Raw genomic sequence first — 20,361 nt, 5'->3', positions numbered from 1 at the left:
CCACCAAATCTTGCTAACCCTTCTTTATCCTCATTGTCAAATAGATTGTATTCAATTATGTCATCACCAATTGTTAATAAGAATAACGAATGCATTTGTTGGCTTCTAGAGGAGCCAGGAACCACTTCTGATCCACGAAAGCTAAGTCAAATCTGAGTCCCTTGTGAAAATGAAGTCACTTCTATCTCTTTTAGTAGAATATAATAACAAAAATGTCTTAATTTATATCTAGGAAATATTGCTGAGTTGAGATGAGTTGAATCCATTTCATAGAGAACAAATAGTTTATCCCACTATTATTGCACTTCACTCAATACCTCGCTTGATATGGAGCACAAGAGCTGCAGCCTGGCTGTGGTGAGGAGAATGGATACTTTTTCTTTTTAATTATTCACAATGTAGTCTCAGTGAAGACTGTAAATGTGCAACTCAAGAGCATTTGCCAGCATAGCAAAAGAAGTTGGCAAGTAGAAGAGAACAAAAGAATCAGAAGTGAATTTCAACCTTGCTTTCTGTCCTCATGTTTACTTTCAACTGTACAGATAGAGCTGGGGTTCTATCCTCTGTTGGTACCTTCTTGGATTTGGGCTTCAAGTTTTATTTGCTGCTTTGTTCCCACCTACACAAGGTTACACAACTGTGTGACCATTTTATGTTATGGGTTTTGTTGTTTTTTTTTTCTGTATTTGTATTGACACACAAACTATGTATGAGAAAGTGGAAATTTTGTTCCTCTTACTGTCGAATATTTGATGCACAATGTCACTTTTCTGAAGCTACTTTCTGGTGACCTCACTTTTGTTTTGGGAATTTAAGTTTTTAATCTGTTTCAACTGTTACCCATGCTTATTCTTTCCTCTGGTTTTGCTGATTTTCCTACATTAATCATTCATCTTCTGCTTTCATAACCACATTGTCTTTGTCACTAGTATTCCTCCTTATGATGCGTCATGTATTTCTTCTAACCTTGTCCTTTTTTTCTCATTCCTTCTCACCGTTTGTTCTGTGCTTATGTTCTCTTCTCCTGTTTCCATATTGGTGTGCATCTTTAGACACTCATGTAGTGACTTGCACAGGTCATCCTGTGAGACTCAGGTCACCTACTTCACTCTTCTTGCTTTTCCCCGGTGAACCATTACAGTGAGGGCAGTAATTGTCCTGCTGCCCTCTGTCTGTTGCACATGACTTGCAACATAACTGATTTCCTCAGAGCCCTGTTTATCACCAAATGTTGCCTCCTTCGCATAGCACTTAATAACATTTTTTTTAACAATCACAGAAGTCAGGACCATCACCGACTGAGGAAAACAGATCGTTGTCGTTGTTGCATGAGAAGAATAGGGCAGACAAGTTCAGGAATTCAAATCTGGCATATCTACAGTCCTCAGTGGGGTTGCATTTTTTTGCAATCTAGGAAAAGAGCTCTGTTAAAGAACACATAGCTATGTGTAAATAAACCAAAGCTGTTTTACTTGTGCGATGAATTTTTCATTTTGACTTATCTGCATCCAATCTTCATCTATAAAAGTTCCTGTTTTCTAATTATGCCTGCAATAAGCACCTAAATCCTTTTGAAAAGGTATGCTGCAAAACCACAACATGATCATGTAAGCTTATTGTAAATTTATCTCAAAATGTTGGTTCTAGTGTTTTAGTTAGGGCTCTGAAACTGAACTACAACAAAAAGTAAGTATGTGCCATCTGAATCAAGATGTGTTTGTTCTGGAGAGTCATGAAATTTAATGCATCTGCTACTACTGTACAGGATCATAAATATGCAAAAGAGCCACAAGTTGCTTTGCTTGAGGATAAAAAGGAATTTGAGAGACAAGAAAGGACAAATATTTATTCAAATACTTGAAACAGTGACCACTTGTATACACTGTATTGGTTAATGCTAGATTCATTTAAACACAAACTGAGAGGAAGACAGTAGTTTTCTTCTATAATGTTTAGGTTTATACATAAGTAGTTTTTCTTTCTTTAAGCCACAAGAATTTTTTTTCTACTTACTATGTTGATGGAGCTGTTTCCAAAGCCCAGGGCAAGGATCAATGTGGAACGCAATGGGTTCCATAACACCAAGAAATCAAAGACACAGTGCTGTAGCTGAACTTTGTACCTTTATAGTAATAGAGGCTCTACTCTTTATAGGGTATAACACGTTTGTGAAGTGTGACAGTGCGTGATTGCTCTCTACCCCAGAGAGCTTGTTATTTCAGGGTAAACAAGCACCCTATACAAATGCAATGCAGGGCCAAAGAGCTGATTATACCGTGTCAGGGCCCTCATGACTCTAGTTACAGGAAATTTAACATTTTCCTTTTATTAGTCAATCAGGTGCTGATTGATACTATTACTGATAATGTTGAGACCTCAAACCAAAATCCTGTTTTCTGCATGGGGCCTCGGCAGGATACTTCCAGTTTTGGTATTCATTAGACATAATCCTGATTTATGAGCCAAATGTTGTTCTGCACTGTTTCAATGGATTTTAAATTTGTAGTTTAGCCAAAAGTATTTTTTCCTGAGTAGTATAAACTTTTGTTATGATGAAAGAATGGCCTTCATGATAGTCAGATTTGCTTAGCTGAACTTGTTTTGAGAGAATATTTCTATATAAGTGGAGGCTGCTGAAGAATTATGTGTACCTGCATTTCAGGACAAAGATAAATAGAGAAATGTGGGGTTTCTTTTAGATTAATAGAAGACTTTCTAGTAACGTTCACTGAGAGAGTGAAAGCTGGTGATTATCATGTAATTGAACAGAGGTTTTTGCTTACCAGACCAGAGATTTAAGTTTTTTCAGTTTTGCCCTTAGTTATATCTTGCAAGATCTTTTTTCTCTGTCTTTTCTTCCTGCACTGTTGAGTGTAAGTTGAAATTTTCTGTTGTTACAATGGAATGCAAATCAACGAATGACCAAATATTTCATGGTTGTGTTTGGTAGTGAAGACACATGGTCTTAAGTCAGTATAAAACAAAGGATAAGACCATCATATTTCCAACCAGCTTTCTCGTGAGAGACCATGCCAGCTGTACAGATGGACGAGATCATGATTATGTGTTCAATGAAATAATAAGTGTGAAAGTCCATATTTCACAATTTTATGAATAGTAAGGGCTTTACAGCTGTCTCATTTAATGTCATTTAGATGATGTGTATTTCAGAGAGCAGCAGAAGAAAAGCATGTATGTAATAAAAAAGCATTGCTAATAATAAGAGACAAATACAGGAATTATGCATGTGAACTCTGAGTGTTAAGAGCATCACTACTCTTTCCCATTCAAAATCTTATACCAGCTCTGCCAAACTAATGTAGCATGAGGAGGGAGAGTTAGAGGATTGTGTGGTGAAAGTGCTAATAAGGTAGTACCTAAAGGACTTGACACTGGACCAGCAATTGAGCAAACATAGTGTAATAGTCAAAAAATAATAGTTCCTGTCCTAAAGTGTTTATAATCCATGCAGACAAGAGAGAGTGAGCAGAAGGGAAGTTAAATATTTCCTTAGCAAATGATGATTTCTTTTAAACTTGAGTGGTCAATTAGTTTTTGCAGAATTGCTGAAAAACTCCTCCAGGGATGAAAATTAGGCTTCTGGGACCTCTAAGCTTGTGGCCTTTAACTTTAGGGTTCATATTGAAGGGGTCTATCATGGAGCTGCAGGTGCTCTGAATTTTGAAGTGGTTGTTGTCAAACAGACCTTGCCTGGACACCTGAGTTTCTTTCAGCTTTTGCTTGACTCAGCAGAAGGTGTTATGGAGATCTCCAACAGGAGTGAAAATCCCAAAACTTCCAGGTTCAGTGGGAGTCTGGAGAGAAGAGAGTAAAGTGGCAGTGGTGTGGAGTGAGGCAGAGGTGAAGAAATTAAATTGGATATGGGAGGCAACAAATAGGATTCAATGGGAATGAGATCAACGTAGGAAAATGCCCTGTTAAAAGCTGTCAAAACCCCTGTGTAGTTTCCAGCCGTAGGCCTAGGCTATTTTTATGCTTCAAATACTGTTATTTCCTGGGTGCTCATCTTCTTCACAAAAAGGATGACTTCAATGTAATAAAAGCAAAACCAGACCATGGGCAGTGGGGGAGAATGGAGTTAACACCGCTGTTATTTCAGTAGCTTGGGCAAGACATATTGCCAATCGCTGTTTTACTAGCTAGGTATCACAAGGTATTTGCATTATTTATTATAATGATGGTTCTGAAATCTGCCTGGGGTGTAACGCTTGCAGGTGCTTACCTCTGTTTTCTTACACGCTGTATGAAGGCAGACATAGGGCCTATAATCTAAGATCCAGATCACACAAGGAAGCAGCAGCCTCACTTAAGTCAGTGAATGTGATGTGAGCTGTCTAACCCAGGCTACTTCCTATTATAGCACTTCCTTTCTACTCTCAAATTTGTTGCAGGAGATGAGCACACTTTTCTTAGACTCACATATGTGATGTTTGATTATTCTTTATGGTTAGGGATGTACACAGCCAAGTGATCTGAAGCAAACAACCAGGGGCAGCGTTGAAGGAAAGGATCAGAGTAAGCTGAGAGGAGAAAGTAGAGAACACAAAGATGAGTAGCACTGAAGAAGGGAAAAAATGACCAGCATTCAAATTTGGAAAATGCTATTAGAATGTCAGGGCCAAACCTTTCAATATAATCTATGGCTGATACCAGTGCTAGGAACATAGCCAGAGCTATTTTGTCTAAATTTCCCCATCTGGCAGACAAATTAATAGCCTGTTCTGCAGCTTTTGCTTCAGGGACTCAGGGGACTGCTTCACTATTGAGTAGTAAATAATTTTAAGAGAAGCGATATTCTAAATAGGGATGGTGCAAACTGTGTTTGTTCCTAACTAGACAGCAGGTCTTGAGGGACAGCTTCATCCTGCAGTTGTGAACATCCTTTGGTTTTGTTCTTGTAGTACTACCAGTCGTAGTTTTGGGACAGGAAAATTGATGTTCCGCATCAGTTGATCTAATGGCTAAATTCTGGCTTCAAAACCACTTGTGATCAAGTCTGAAGTATGTGCTGCCTGCACCTGTGTATCTTTGGTGAAGATAACAGATTGCTGGGATATAACTGAAGTCATAGTTAAACGGCTATGTGGTTAAGTAACTGCAGCAACTGAAATGGATGGAAACGCAAAGCTTCCCAGAAAGTTAATACACTTTCATCTGACCAGTATTAGAAAAAGAAAAGATTGAGTCCTTAGCTCTCTACTCTTGCCTGTTACACAGCCTGTTGTTGTGATAATGTGCAGACTGGAAGGAACAGCTTGCCTCAACTGTCGGGGTGAACCTGCAGACGGAGCAGTCGCAGCCCGACAGCGGCAGGGAGGCGGCGGAGGTCTCTGTGCTGGCGGCTCCCCCCGCTCCGTGCTGGCGGCTCCCCGGTCCCCGCCGCGCCTTGGGCCGGTCTCTGTCAGCCTAGTTTCAGCAGAGGGCACTCTGTTCCTAACGATGGAGGAGGCGCTTTCCCGTGCTGGTGAGAAACCTAAACAGATTGGAAAAGTTTCCAGTGCAACATATTTGAACAAACTCTTCATCGGTTATGTTTAGTTCACTGGAGCATATTTTTAACTTCAGTGGCAGGGATAATAGCCCTTTTTCTACGTGCTGCTCTTAGCGGACTCGACGAGAGCTTGGGACATCAGTGGAAGCCGTAGCGCAAAGGTAGAGGATTTTAGTGTTCCTGTTTAGCTGAGAGGGAGAACGGGAGCAAAGCTGTCCTACGAGACATACTCGTCAGATTTACAGTAGGAAATCTAAAAATATCGTAGAGGGCAGCATGATTAAAGACCTCCTCGGTGTGCGAGCAGATTTGCAGCTGTATTGTGAGTGTTACTTGGAGATGAGACACAGGATGGTTGTGGTTTTGGAAGCTGCTTTGCATCAGATTCGGGGGCTGACTTCACGGTAGCTTTTGCCCCTCGGGGGAAGACGAACCGCTCGGTCCCGGGCCGCCGGGGTCTCGGCCGCCGACACCGGGGCTCCGCCGGTGTCTCCGCAGCCGGGGAGGGCGCCGGGCCCCGTTGGCCGCCCGCCCGCTCGCTCTGGCCGGGGAGGCGGTGGCTGCGCGGGGGGGTGCCGCGGAGCGGAGCGGGCGTCGGGCCGGGCCGCGGCCCCGCGCCGCAGGTGGAGGCGCCCGGGCGCCTCTGGCCGGGCCGGGCCGGGGCGGGCGGGGGCGGCCCGCCGCCAGCAGCCTCTAGGACCTTGGCTAACGTGCGGCGGTGGGCTGGAGCCTGGCGTGAGGGAGGGGCCGCCGCTCGTGATGCAGGATGCTGTATCCCCGGTGCCGTGACAGGCAAGGCTCTCCCCTGCCCCGCCAGCGGGAAGGAGGCGCCGGAGGTGCCGGACCCGCTCCCCGCCTCCCTCCCGGCCCCAGCCCCGCTGCGAGCTCCCCGCCGAGCCGGGCGCCGCACCAGGTGGGTGAGCTCGGGGGAGGGGAGCACTGCGGCAGCCCGGGCCACCCCTCGGGCAGCGGCAGTCTCCCCGACCCCCTTCCCCGAGCGGGCTCCCGGGCCGGGCCCCGCGGGCGGCTCCCCAAAAGGGGCCGGTCGGGTTCAGCGTGAGCGAGGGGCGGCCGAGAGGGCAGAGGCGCGGGTCGCTTGATAGAGCCCTTGGGGAGCCCAGGCACCGACACCTGTGAAGTACCGGCGTCTGGTGTGTTTTGCCAGTTGTGGCTCTCAGCGATGCCTGGGGGGGGGGTGTGCGTGTTAAAATATATTCCTTCTCTTATTGCTATAGTTGATTGAAACTCTTGAATGACAAAAGCATCTAGAGGTGCTAAAAGTTTTGGGAGGGAGAGGAACTTTTTTTTTTTTGAGGGAGGGAATAAAACACTTATTTCTGTAAGGAATCCTTATTATGTTTATTTGACAGGTGCAAGAACTGTTTGGATGGGTGGCTTTCTTTTGGGAGATCTGACTTTTTAGAAAGGAGTACTTTTTGTGAAGGAGAGATTTGCGTTCACTGTGGGGCTTTGCGAAATAGTGGGGTGGTGGCTGGGAGGAGGGGAGGAAGGGCTGTTTGTGTGCATGTGTATTAGGAGTGTGTGGAACTTGTACTATTTTGGGATCACTGTGGTAATGAATAGTCTGAGGCAAAAAGGTGCATTGACAGTAGGAATTAAGAGAATTAGCAGCATTGTTACATGATCTATTTTCTTGTTGGCAATTTTAAATTGAAGTTTTTAGTGAAAGTGACTGACGGTTTCATGTTGGCCCTGTAATGGTGATGATTGCTAAATTGATGGAATCTTTTTTTTTCTTCCCTGATCACTTAGTCTCTGAGCTGTCATGATCAGAGCTGTCAAGGACAGCGCAAATGACTGCTGAAGTCCCAGGGCTGGGCTCTCAGCTTTGGGTGAAAGTGCTGGAGCAGTACGTCAGAAATCCTGTGCTCCTTGGATTTTACCTTCTGGAGATCAAGATGGGAGTGGCTCCCAATTAGATAAATTGACCTATGTTCCAGAGATAATCAAACTTGCTCACTATTGCCAGCTTCCCCAAATCTTTCATTTTCCCCCCTTTCTGTTGCTTAATTGGAACTACCTCACCCTGCAGGCTGTGCTCATGGCATGCACTGCGCGTCTGCTGCTCTGGCCAGCACAAAACTCCGGTGTTTGCATTGTGTTTCTTCCAAAGGCTGGTTCCATGCCTTTGCCCGGTTTGCTTTAGTCATTGAAATTCTGGCAGAGCCCACTTGATTTTGTTTGTAACTTGAAACAATTTCTCTCAGCAGAGCCCCAAGGCATGAGGATGGCCAGCCCTAAAGCAACAGGGCTCTCCTGGGCGATCACTTGGCTTGCTATTGCTATCTATTCTCATCTACAGGTAGGTAATGAATTTGTTGCTATTGTCATGCCCGGTCCTTTATCAGATGATCTTGCTGCACACTTGGAATTACTTTTTGGTTTTTTTTAAAACCTTCTCCACTGCTGAAGGAACTGCACTGTAAATAAAAGGCTCCCAGTGAGAAGGTTTTCCTGAATTTAAAAGACATCCATGTGGGAAATGAATATTCTCTCTCCTCCTAGTAATATTCTACCTGACTTCACTGTATGGGGACCAAGGGGAGATCTTGCCAGGTGTGTAATGCCATGGGTCTTTCTAGACAGCACAGCTGCTCTTTGCTCCCAGGAGGTTTAACACCTGATAAATGTTAAGATACTGTAAGTGACAAGGGTTATATGAATACCTGGGTAGAAACATCTAAAGCACTTGGAAGTCAGTGTTGGGGGGGGAAGGTGGTCCAAAAAGATCTTTGCTTCAAGTGTTCAATGAATACAGGAACCATGGAGGAAAACCATAGCTGCCAACTGATCTATTGCCTGACACTTGAGCCTAATCTGTTCCAAGAAGTGAGTATTTCAAGAAATATGGTGTGCTGGCATGCAGCAGAGATGTTGTTATAGTATGTCATTCTCTATACTGATAGTTCCCACAGCACAGAATGTTTCAAGGATTCTTCAGTCTTAAATACACCCAAATTCAGAAATCCTTGAAAAAGCATAGCTAAATAAACTGAAGAATATTTCTTGAAATAAATAGCATCATTTTTTGAAGTATTGTAGTAGTTTTGTCAAAAAAAAGTAAAGTCTTGGTTTTAAATAAAATCAGTGATGCTGTTTACAGTAATACTGTTGTGTACCTTTTGTAAGTTGGGTAGACGTGGTGCTTAGGGACATGGTTTAGTGGTGGTTTGCCAGTGTTAGATTGACGGTTGAACTCGATGGTCTTAAAGGTCCCTTCCAACCTAGACGATTCTATGACTCTACTATTGCAATGCTGAGAAATGGTGGTTTCAAACTGGAGCCTGATGTGCTGGGCATTATATAAGTGTACATCCTGAAGAATTTTGAATTGAAGGATAATACAGCAGGCAAAAGTAAATTCAGAAGGAGTATGAAGAACTGAGGAGACCGTACTAAACAACTGAGTAAGCTGTGAGCGATTTAGGGTGGTCTTTGAGGTTTAAGGCAGTGGGAATGGGGCTCCAACCCACTCTCAGTAGCACTGCTGAGTGCACTGTGTGCTGCGAGTCATTTGGCAGCTACCTGCTGATGAACACCTCCCGTATCTGTATTATGGCTGCAGCTAGTCATGGAAGTACACTGCTTACTTGATTAGAGGACTCACCATTAAGGTAAAGATTATTATTCGTATTGATTGTGCAGTAAAATGCAGTGCATTCAGTGAATGTCCAAGTAGATAGGGCAACAGTGGGATCTTCTGCTTTTTGTTTGCATATTTCTTATGCAAGAACAAAAATGTTACTGATTTGCTGTGCCTGTTCAGCTTGTATTTTTGTGTGCAAGCAGTTGAGTGATGCTGTAAAAACTGGCCCTATAAAACACTCAGAAAGTAGTATGTAAAGTTCACTTAATAGTTCTGTTCAAGATGAGAATAGAAGTTCAGAGAAGGGAAATGTCAACTTTGTGTTTGGGCCTTTTTGGTTATGAAGAGACCATTTTTCTTTTACAATATTTTTTTTGTGTTGTTTTTTTTTTCTTTCATATTTTTCTTATTGTAGAACTGGAACCAGTAGTGGCATAGTTTCCTCTTCTCCACGAATGGTTTGGCATAGCTTCACTTGTCTCTTTATAATAAAAACAACCCAAACACATTGTAGTAATCAATAGGCTATTGTGAGCAGCTTTATGAACATTTCAATCCAGGTCAATTTTTTTTGGTCTTGATTGTGCTTTAAAATATTCTAATCTATTTGGCATATTTGAATCATTAGCACTTAACCCCAGTCTTGTAGGAGGCCCTTCTGCTCCTAAGTTTTATGTGTTTTATCACAATTTTAGGCACATTAAAGATATTTTATATTATTTAACATAACATTTTTGGTATCCAATAACCATTAATTCTTTAATTGGTTGCTTGGGGCCATACTATATGGACCACACACAGTCATTCTACCCTGATATTGTACCATAGCTTCCACTTGTGTTGTTTTTGGCTATTAAAGTGCTTATGTCTGGAGCTAATCAATTAGAAACAATTGGATGCTGGGCAAGGTCACAAGTCTATGTCACGTCACTTATGTGCAATTGATTAATTTCATCCTGCTTGAGGCAGGTACAGGATAAAATAATGACCATTCTAAAAGAATGTGGTGGAAATGTGGTATGAATGTAACGCAAAGAAAACTTTAACATGAGAAGTTGTGAAAAAGAGGTAGCTGTTACTGAGAAGAAATGGAAGTTAACTCTGGTTAGAGGAGCCCTTTCTGATTCTTCACAGCGTGGTAACAGGCACAGCACGGGGCTTAGCTGGGCTCCAAACCGAACTCTGCCCTTACAGTTGTGCAGCATCTCAAGTTTGACGTTTTGTCAAGGGCAGATTGGTCGCTATACTAGGTAGGGAAGTTCGATTTCCTAGGATAACCCAACGAACAGTTTACCACTGAGCATTGCTGAGCTGCCTGTTCGTTAAATCTCTTCTGTGCCCAAGAGCAGTGGCATAAATGATTCAGGAGGAGATCACTTACAGGCTAGCCTTGACTGTGCAGACATAGAGCCTACTTTTTCTGGTCTGTGCCAATATAAAGGAAATGAATGCAACTGTATTAGCCTAAACCAATGCTAATACCAGCAAATAATGTCTGTATGTTTTTTTTTTCTTAAAAACAAACACACACACCCGCCCCAAATGGTAGCAGTAAGATGGAATAATTCATTGTTTGTTTCTAAACATCTATTCTGTTTAAATCTAAAGATTTAAATGATGAATCTATCCAAAGAAGTTACTGTATTCCACAGACTATATGTATTTGTGAACATTAACTATATCCTTGGCCTTGAATGTAACCATTCATGTGTATTTATTGCTAAATACGGTGTAAAAGCCTCTTAGTTTTTCTCACATGGCAGCAGGTGAGCAATCAATACTACAGATTTTTGGAGATGGTTGAGCTAGTAAACAAAATAGAAGTATCCAAGACTGATTTTGCTGGGTTTTAAGCGATCTCTCAAGTACGGGTGGTTCCATACTGGTAATTGAAAAGGCAGGATGTTTAGCCTGGTAACCAACTCTTTCTTAACCTTGTGGTAACATTTTATTACACCATTCAACTAGATGCTGTTATATTTGTTATAAAATACATGTAAAACTGTGTATCTGCATATACTTACTAGTGGATTAATGGGAGCAAGAAATGATGGCTAGCAGATTCATACAGACAAATATGTCATCGAGGATTTTACACATGGATTCATTTTAGATTTATTTTCTGGTATGTTGTTTACAAATCAGCTATCTGCTGATATTTTCTTAGGCTCCTGCAGTACAAATGAAACCCTCTACCAGTCAGTCCATTTTGCCTCCAAAGACCATGAGGTTGCTAATGTCTGGGGAGGGAATAACAGCAAAGACCCCATATCTGGATATTTAAGAAGCATTAGCTCTGGGTTTCTGTGGAAGGGAAAGTTTCATAGGTCACATCTTCATTGAATAAACTTTTGGTTGCTCCCGTGATTTATGTTTCTGCAATCCCTCCCTGTGTTATGGTGTTGTTTTTTTTTTTCTAACTATCTGTGATATTTTGGATATAAAGGGTATACATACTGAAAACATTATCTTATTCAAAATGATTCTGCCATAACCAATATGCCAAAAACTACCAACATAGTAAATGCCTTTAAGGTTGAGTTTTGCAAGGCCAAAAATCTGATGTCCGTCATATGACATAGCGGGCTTGGAGACCATCTTTGTGGAAAACCTTTGGAATATTGTGTTACAGTTACTGAATGTGTTGTGCACCAATGGTCAGAAAATAGATTACGATCTATATGCCACACAATAGTAAGGATTCTTAAATCTCCAGTAACTTTAGGCAAAAATATCCGGATAAGTTTTGCAAGTCCAGAGTTGAATCTGAAGCAGTTTTCCTTTTTTGTAGGCAGGTTGCAATTCTGCATCCATCTGGAGTTTTGCCATCAGCCTCCATAGGCCTGTGGTTTTAGCCGTAGTTTGAAGATTGAAATGCCTCTACAGAGAAATAACACTTTTGAGACTCTGTAGAAGTGTTCTGACTTAAAATATTCATTGATATTGACAAGGTTGTAACTCAGTGACAGCATTACCAGAAAACTTATGTAAGTTTCTAAACCTGCTTTGAAGTTATGACTAATAATGATTGCTCAGCCAGTGCTCATAGGATCTGAACTGCTGTTACCCCCAATTTACAATTGAAAAGAGCTGAATTGCCAGAAAAATTGTGGTGAATCTGTCTTGTGACTTGAGATGCAGACTATGTATGAATGCTTATTTTTTTAAAGGTATAAAAAATTTAATTCAGCTATGGGAGATGACCCAAAGTACAGATGATATCAGTGAAGGGATTCTTTTACTATCTCTTTTATTTGTTTTTGTTTTCTTAGTAAATATTTTTATCGTAGCTTTTATGAGCGATGCTTGCAGTGATACAACTCAGGAAAACCAGCTCAAGCACCGTCCGAACCCATTCATTCCAATGCAGCAAAGATAGTTTTCAAATTCTGTATCTACACCTTCAGACGTGGGTAGCAGTGCTCACTGCAATGATAATTTTTATTGAGGTTACACTAAAAATTTGGCAGGGACTCTCAAATCAGTTGCGTGTAGAGCTGCAAATCGCTGGTTCCAAAGCAAGGTATCTGAGAATCGGACACTTTTACAGAAGCCTTCAGTGTAGAATAATCTCTCACAACAGCCAGTGGCTTCTAATTTCTCTTTAAATTAAAAAGTAGCGAAGAAATGAAATCATAGCTCTAGGATAATCCTCGGTTTTAGCAGATACTTGAACGCTTAGTCATTGGTAATTACTCATTCAGGTCTGCTTGGTGCAGCTGGACCCTTCATATTCCTTACCAAATTGGGGCATAAATGGCACTGAGGTGGCAGTTTCGCACGGGGCACCAAATTCCATTCCTGCCTTTGCGTCACAGAAAATGTACGTGATTGATTGTACTGATATTAGAGCCCTTTTACCGTTCATTCAGAAATCATGATTTGGCCATCCAAAATAATGAGTTTTGCTTCAGAAGAACTTATATTTTTAAAATCTGAGTCTTTTTTATTTGCTTTTACTTCTAGCACCTGTAGGGTTCACATATTTATGTCTTTATCTGCAATTTTTGGGCTTGAAGCTTTTCTTAAAATAGTTCTCCATGCTCACCTGACTCTAGGAGCCAGGGTTTAAGTAAACACCGAATATAACGAGGCTTGCAATGAAGCAGTAAAATGTATTAATTTCAGTGATAGTGGGAGCAGATTTATAATTGTGCCTCTATACTTGTTTATGTTGTAAGGTTATGCAAGAAATCCTTGGGCATGAGTTATATCATACTGTGCAAATGTTGTGCTTTCCTGTTAAGTCAGTGTGGTGTTAAGTTTTTATATAGTTGATAATACTGGTGATAAAGTCTTGTGGCTGCGTACAGTCCAACACAGTCTGACTTGAACAATTCCAGTGTAATTCGTATTATGCAAAATCTCAGTAAAACAGAGAGACTTTGTGCATGGTGAAAGAGTGGGTTTGTTTTTGAAGTACAGTTTGCTCGTGAACACAACATTCCAGGCAGGACATTGGATATAGCCATGGCCACTCTGGACAGACAGCTAAGACGCACATAGGAGCTGTATAGCACTGCAGCTCTGATATGCCTTCTGCACTCACTTCGTTGGCACTGGTAGATAGTCCTTTAGGTTTCGAAAGCATGTCTGTAACTTTGTTTCACATAAGAGAAGTATGTAGACTGTCAAGTGCTTTTGAATTTAAGGGCCATATTTTCAAAATGGCCTCACTCCAACTTCTAGGAGGAAGTACAGTTCTACAAACTCCCTTTTTGGCGACTGTCAGCTAGGCAAGGGTGCTAAACTTACTGCAGATATGGCAGCATTTTCGGAAGGGTCTGTGTTACATGGAGCCTTTGTTTGGATGACTTTCAGTAAGACTTGAGACATAAGTTAAACACAAATACTGATAAGTACTCAACTGTATTGGTATGTACTTAGCCGGATTTTTTTAAAAGAAATAACAGGGTAAATTTCAATTAATCCAGTGGAACCAGGCATTAGGTGTGCCTTAGGCACGTCCAAAAGTCTGGCTAAGCGTTTGTCGTCATATTTAGCTGATCAAACCAAACGTTTTACCCTTAAAACTCTTTTGAAAGAATAGGTTCCTGGTGTTTAAATTCTAGTACCTGGGTGTACAGATATTTGATAATAGTTGAGAAGTGCAAGTACAAGCATCACGCGTTTATAAAGGGAGGGCAGTTTTTGAAAACTTGGCCTAATATATCCCTTCCAGACAGCATATTACATAAATTGTTTAGGAACAATGTTATTTCTGTTTCTAATTTTATATTTATTAGAATTAACATCATTATGGAGGGAAAATGAGAACAGCATTCTCAGTCTGTTTTGAGAAATGTGGTTTCCAAGAAATGTCAGTTTGTCATGCTTCTGGATCCACTAGAAACACAGTGAATGCAAGTCAGCTCGACTAAATTGTGAAACGATATTAAAAACGCATTTACGATTGCAATTACTAGATTGTTGTTGTATGCTAACTGTTGTCATTTGTGTCGCGCTGGGAGGTTCCAACTGGTTAATGATGCTGTTTTGTAGCATTAAATAAGTGGTGCATTTGTTTATATGTGGAAACATGTATTTCTGTATTTATGTAATGTTTTTTCTGTCATCAGGTGCTCTGCCAAAAATCAAAGCTGCTTAAAATTTATAGGACACAATGTCTTGTCAGTGCGTGCAAGCAGACAGGGTATCGTTTGTAGCGTGTATATGTGAAAGGACCTACAGAGGCTCACTATAGTAAATGAAGAGGTAAAGAAGAGAGTTTTAGCTGCCTCATCTAGTGCCTTTCAGTGTCATAGAAATAAGATGGCATGGGCCCACCTGCGCTGCCACAGAATGCGAAGAGTAAGGGGTTGTGTTCTCTCAAGCTCTGTTTGGCACTAAGTGTTTTCTGGCCTGCACCTTGCAGGAGCTCTGAGAAGGCTACAGAAACTGGCTTTATTCCCAGCTGTCTGATTCAGCAAGAAATTAACTAGCTCCAAAAAAAATCCACCCCCCCTGCCTTTTGCCGCTGTTTCCCTGCTTGTGTTTGTCACTGCTCCAGGCCATCTACTGGTGCAAGTACTGGTGCAAGTACTGGTTCCGATACGTTCAGGTTCGCCTCTTCTGACGGGAGTTTTCCTTGCTTTCCCAGCTACTGCAGCCTCTTGTCGGTGTAGCAGTGGTGTGGAAGCAGAAGGCTAAACAAGCCCAGTGCTCTCTGTGGATGGATAATAAATGAAATACCCTAAAATATGATTTGGCTTCCTCTCTTGAGTCTCCTTTTATTAGATGCTTTCAAAGTGTCATTACTCATTTGGTGTTTTGTTTTCTTGAGTCTCCAAATAGTTTTAAACTGTTCCCTGGTTGACTAACGTGGATGTTGGCTGAAAAAACCAATAGCTTAGTAGCGTCTTGAGTACTGCCTGCTTGGTAGATGATGTTCTTGTTGGAAACTGCCAGGTACATCCAACGTGTTACTGATTCTTTCAGCTGATCTCATCAACGCTTTTGTTAGAAAGCAGAAGAGGGAATACATCTGTCACTGGAGAAATGTGTTGTGTGTGCTGTGTGCTATGTAGGGATTTTGTTAATGTTGCCAACTGTTAAGAATGCTTGAACAAGCTCTGTTTTTGTGGCCCAATTTTATAACTTTATTTATATGAATATAAGGTGCTGTATGTGACCAACAATTACACTGCTCCTCTAGACTGGTGATTCTCAGGTAAGTCTTTTCATGGAACAGCCAGCTCAGAGCTAGGCAGCAGTTAACAGTGCCAATGGAATGGTAGGAAACGCTGTGAAGGGAAGGTGTAAAACCAAAGCAAAGAGCATCGTCCTTTCACTGTGTGAATTCCTGGTTTGCCCGCGCTTGAGTACTGTAGACAGCTCTGTTCCCTTTATGAATGGGGTGGAAAGGCTATAGACAGGGATCAGCTGGTGCTTACATTCTGAGCTTCTTTGTGTCTGCCTGGAACATTTTTTATTTTTACAACATTGTTATTTTTTTTTCTTTACAAACACTTTCATTGTGTTTTTGGCGCATTTTCAAATTTTAAAGTTTTGGAATGATTTTTAAAGTATGCAAGGAAATTTGGGTCATCTTGCTTAATTGCTTGAGTAGTGTCTTGTTTTTAAACAAACACTAGTATTTCCTTGAGCAAGATAAATAGAGAAATGTCTTCTGATATTTTACTAAATAAGGCTTGGCTTAAATTCCACTTTCATTATGCGGTCAGTCCTTTGTAAGACACAAATATTCCAGACATTTTCCCTGCATGAGTGAGCACTTGCCTTCACCCCAGTGTGAAACTGTGCACCCAAATGCTTTTCCCATTTCCTCTTCCTATGTCTTTCAGTTAAATTTAGAACACAATAGGTTGCTTAAAACTATAAGAAAACCTACAGAATGCCATCTTAATATATGGATTTTTTACTGTGCAGCTGTTTATCTTTTGCTAAGAGGAAACTATAAATGTATTTTTAATGCCAGGAGCTGGGCTTAAAATGCTGTTACTTATCCAGCGGGAATAGATTTGAAAATTAGTAAGCAATTAGATCAGTAGGCAAATACGTTTTACTTAATGTTGCAAGTCTCATGGGCCTTTCAAATATCCTGTTAGCATCACCTGTTCTTAACGTGCAACCTTTTAAATCTTTACCTAGTCTTAAATAGCAATGTTACTTTGAAAGGGAAAACTTTCTGTATATTTTTAATTTTTATTTATGAGGGGAATTTTAATTCTTTTTAAAAACTTGCACAGTTTCTCTAAGGGCAACTGAGATGTACTGGGAACACTAATCTCTTCTTGGAGAAAATTTCTTCCTGTAGATAACAATCTTGAGAAGGGCCTTAGCTGGGATAACAGAACATGTGGGTCTTGTTCTGATCTTTTGAACTTGCTTGAATTATGTCCTTAGCAAACACCAGTGATGTATTTGTTTATAATTGCTTATTTTTCTTGCTGAATCTAGACCTCTGTGGGCCATCTGTCATATGTCACATAGAAGCCACTATTTAGAAATGGGGAAAATGTAGGAATTGTAGGCTTTTTTGCTAATTCAAAAGTTAAGGCCAGCCCTTGAGAACACTGAAGGCAAGACCTTGTCCTCTTCAACTGTACTGTAGGAGCATCCCATCATTCCTTGTCTGCCAAAAGTTCACATTGAATCAGTGGTAGTATGAGGACTTCCAGCCTAAGCACTATAAAACCTCAGTCCTGAAAAAGGTCCAGGCTGGAGAGCCCTGTGGCCTTCATTAGGTTACTGTGCCACAAGTGAGACCTTATTTTGTAAAATTCAGGCTTCCTTCTTCAACAGTACAACACTCTGCACTTGACTAACAGTGCCAGTGAAGTCTGCAGGTGCTTTGCTGGAGACATCAGTGGGAGCTTTTCCTGAGTAAGGCCTGCCCATAGGAAGCAAACTGAGGCTGAATTTCATTAGCGCTAACCAGTTGGTTATCATATTTCCTGTTGTGTGCTGTGAATCATCTCATCTCTTCACGTAACTGCTAAGGAGAAGGTGGCATTTAAAGCTGCATCTGCAGCTGTTAGTTTTCTTGGAAATTGATTGTATTTATCCCCCTGGAAAAAAAAAAGGCAGATATAATAAAAAGATAATTTGCCTGTTGCTTATAAACCTAGCAAAATTTGAAGTGATTTCCATTTTGTTTTTACGTGTCACTTTTTCATCGTGTGTCATTGAAGACCATTTTATCAGGTGTTCCAGACCATCCCTGTTGGCAGGAATTTCTCTGAACTACTGCAGAGGGAAACATCAAAACCAGTCCTTAGACCATGTACGCTATTTTTCAGGAGAACTGAAGCAGAACATGGAAATTCACTTTTTTAAAAGTAATGTGACTCTTTGCCAGGTTTACTATATTCAGAAGATTCCTTTGAACCTTTTAAGGGGTTGCACTCTCCACTGCATGGTGCAGTTCTGCTAATGAAAATAGAGGGGAACACAAGCACACCACAAATAAAGAAGATAGAGACTTGATTTCTACATGTAGCATTTTGTCTGCGCATATGAAAATTGACATCATGGTGTTGGAATGTTGACCGTGTTTTGCATTTTGCTAGCTGCTTTTACTGGAAAGCATGTGTTTCAAAGGGAGTTTTCAATTTTTATAAGTCTTTGCCTACATAATAGCCCAGTCTTATTTTGAATGTAGACTTCAGCTATGAATAAAATTTAACTCATGAAGTAAGAGATTCCTCTGGCACAAAATGTGAATGAATTATGCAAACATTAACCAGTAACGTGTATGTCTGGATCCGAATGGTCAAAGCCACCCTTTAGGTTCCACCATTAGCACTCAACATTGTCTTACTCTGTTCAAGAATGCCTTACTCCTGAGAGTAAGGTTACTGAGTTCGGAGGAACTCCTCAAGAAAAGCTGTATTAAGTGTGGAGAAAGCATAGCTAGCCGCACAAAACCAATCCTTTGTAGGGAATTTTCACTTATGTGCTTTCTTAGCTCCAGATGGGCCTGTGAAAGAAGGGAGCTGAGAAGTGAAGAAAACGGACTAGCTGCAATGAAAAAGTGGCACTAGCCTTCATCTTGAGAGTAATCGTCCAGATAAAATTGGCAAAATTCAATTAGATTATCTTTCAGTAATGGGCTGGCCTCTCTCTTCAACCTTCATAATCCAACTCATTTTCCCAGAGTTTCAGGGTTATATACTCTGTAGAAAGTTGGCAACCCAAGTTTCCCGTGTCATCAACTCTGTCCGGTCTCCTGAGAGAAGAGTTTCCTGGTACAACATCCTTGCACCTGCTAGCTCTTCCCCAGCTCTTCTCAAAATCAGAGTACTGTGAAGCCTTTCATGAAATTATTCCATGCTACTTAGGCAGTTTGCTAATTTTTACAATAATGTGATTCCTCGACTGATACAAGTTAGGTCCAGTTCCATTAACCTGTCCTTGCGATGAAGGACCCAAATTCTTGGAGTTTTGTTCTGAATTAAGTGTTATATAGCTGCAGGTTTCTGATGGACTCTTCTCTGCATTTAAGTTACAGGGCTGCTGTAAAAAAACAATACGCAGTTATTTACCCTGGTGTTATTTTCGGTTGAGAAAGCTTTTTGCGCAGCTAAATGAGAAGATGGGTCAAGAAAAATGAGGAATGATGGTTCATGTTGAATGGTGATGCAGCTTGCTAGACTGAATTACCTGCTCGAACTGGGGCTTGCAGTGGCATGATTGGCCTTGTAAAATGGGGGCCTGCTTGCCTGATCTATCCTTTGTGTTGGAATTGGCTCTTTTAATAAAGTAGCTTAGAAGAAAATCCTGTTCAGAGCTCTATAATGAACATTAGATAGGTCATATGTCATATATGGAATGCTTGAATTGAAAAATTTAGACTGATGTAGACATGCTTGATTCTAATGGATCTTGCATTCAGAAGATCTTCTTGCTCTTTGTGGAGGCATTTGTGTTGATACTTGTTAAGTTCTGTTCATTCATACTTGATGAGTTTCTGTTCAGCTTTTAAAGTGCTAGTGTGGCTCATCTACATGTGTTCCTCTTTTCAGAGGGCTGCCCAAGCAGCCTGGGCTGTTTATATGGGCTGTTAGTACCAGAAGATCTCTGCTGCAGTAGTTCTTTTTCTCTCCCTGGATCTGCATGAGGATTGGTGCGGAACTCGGCTCTCCTGCAAGGCACTGCAGCTGCAAAGGACTCTCAGTGGGATCAGTCTCCTCATGGCTGCTACGGAGGGCACATAAGAGCTCACGTTTTTTCACACGTGTAAACTGACTCACAGGGCTCTCACCGATCTGTTGTTTTCCTATACCTTTTAAATGAAAAAAAAAGTAAACCTTAGCCCATTGAAAAAAATATTCGTAATTGTCCTTAATAGTTCATCAGAACATTTCAATCTAAACAGCTGATTTTACATCTCAAATGTTCAATTATTAATTGTCATGATAGATACCCATGACTCTTATTGCTAATTTCTAGAATCCCATTTCAAGTACAGCAAGATTTGTGCAAGCTTTATTTTTAGGGGTGAAATTTAAACTTTATTAGGATTAAGTGTTTAATAGTATAATTTGCTGCATATGTTGCAAATACAAACTGCTATGAATACATCCTCTGTACAAAAAAAAAAGCATTTGATATGTTATGTATGGACTTAAATTCAGTATGTTGTTATCTTTAGCTAAAGGAAATTATAAGAAGAGATTTGCAGAGAAGGGTTTATTCTATTAACTTTAATTTCTTTAAAACATTTCCCAACTGAAGTTGAACTTGGTTTCTGTATTTTGACTTTGTTTAAAATGTGCTG

General features: G+C 40.8%; 1 protein-coding gene across 5 annotated transcripts in view; it reads left to right on the top strand.

The window, feature by feature from the left end:
- The window catches only part of ADAMTSL3 (ADAMTS like 3), a 205,567-nt gene that overhangs the window by 12,270 nt on the left and 172,936 nt on the right, over positions 1–20,361 (top strand). For 2 of the 5 annotated variants that reach the window (XM_054213632.1, XM_054213628.1), the window contains exons 1-2: positions 6,245–6,425; positions 7,744–7,835. In XM_054213632.1, coding sequence (XP_054069607.1) covers positions 7,755–7,835 — 81 coding nt within the window. In that variant the 5' untranslated portion in view covers positions 6,245–6,425; positions 7,744–7,754. Of the gene's footprint in view, positions 1–5,553; positions 5,674–6,244; positions 6,426–7,740; positions 7,836–20,361 lie in introns of those variants that run through there. The other 3 variants (XM_054213629.1, XM_054213631.1, XM_054213630.1) reach the window with 3 other exon arrangements.

The sequence above is a fragment of the Rissa tridactyla genome, chromosome 9 (genome assembly GCF_028500815.1).
Source record: "Rissa tridactyla isolate bRisTri1 chromosome 9, bRisTri1.patW.cur.20221130, whole genome shotgun sequence".
Classification (NCBI taxonomy): domain Eukaryota; kingdom Metazoa; phylum Chordata; class Aves; order Charadriiformes; family Laridae; genus Rissa; species Rissa tridactyla.
This window is presented reverse-complemented; position numbering and strand designations above follow the sequence as displayed.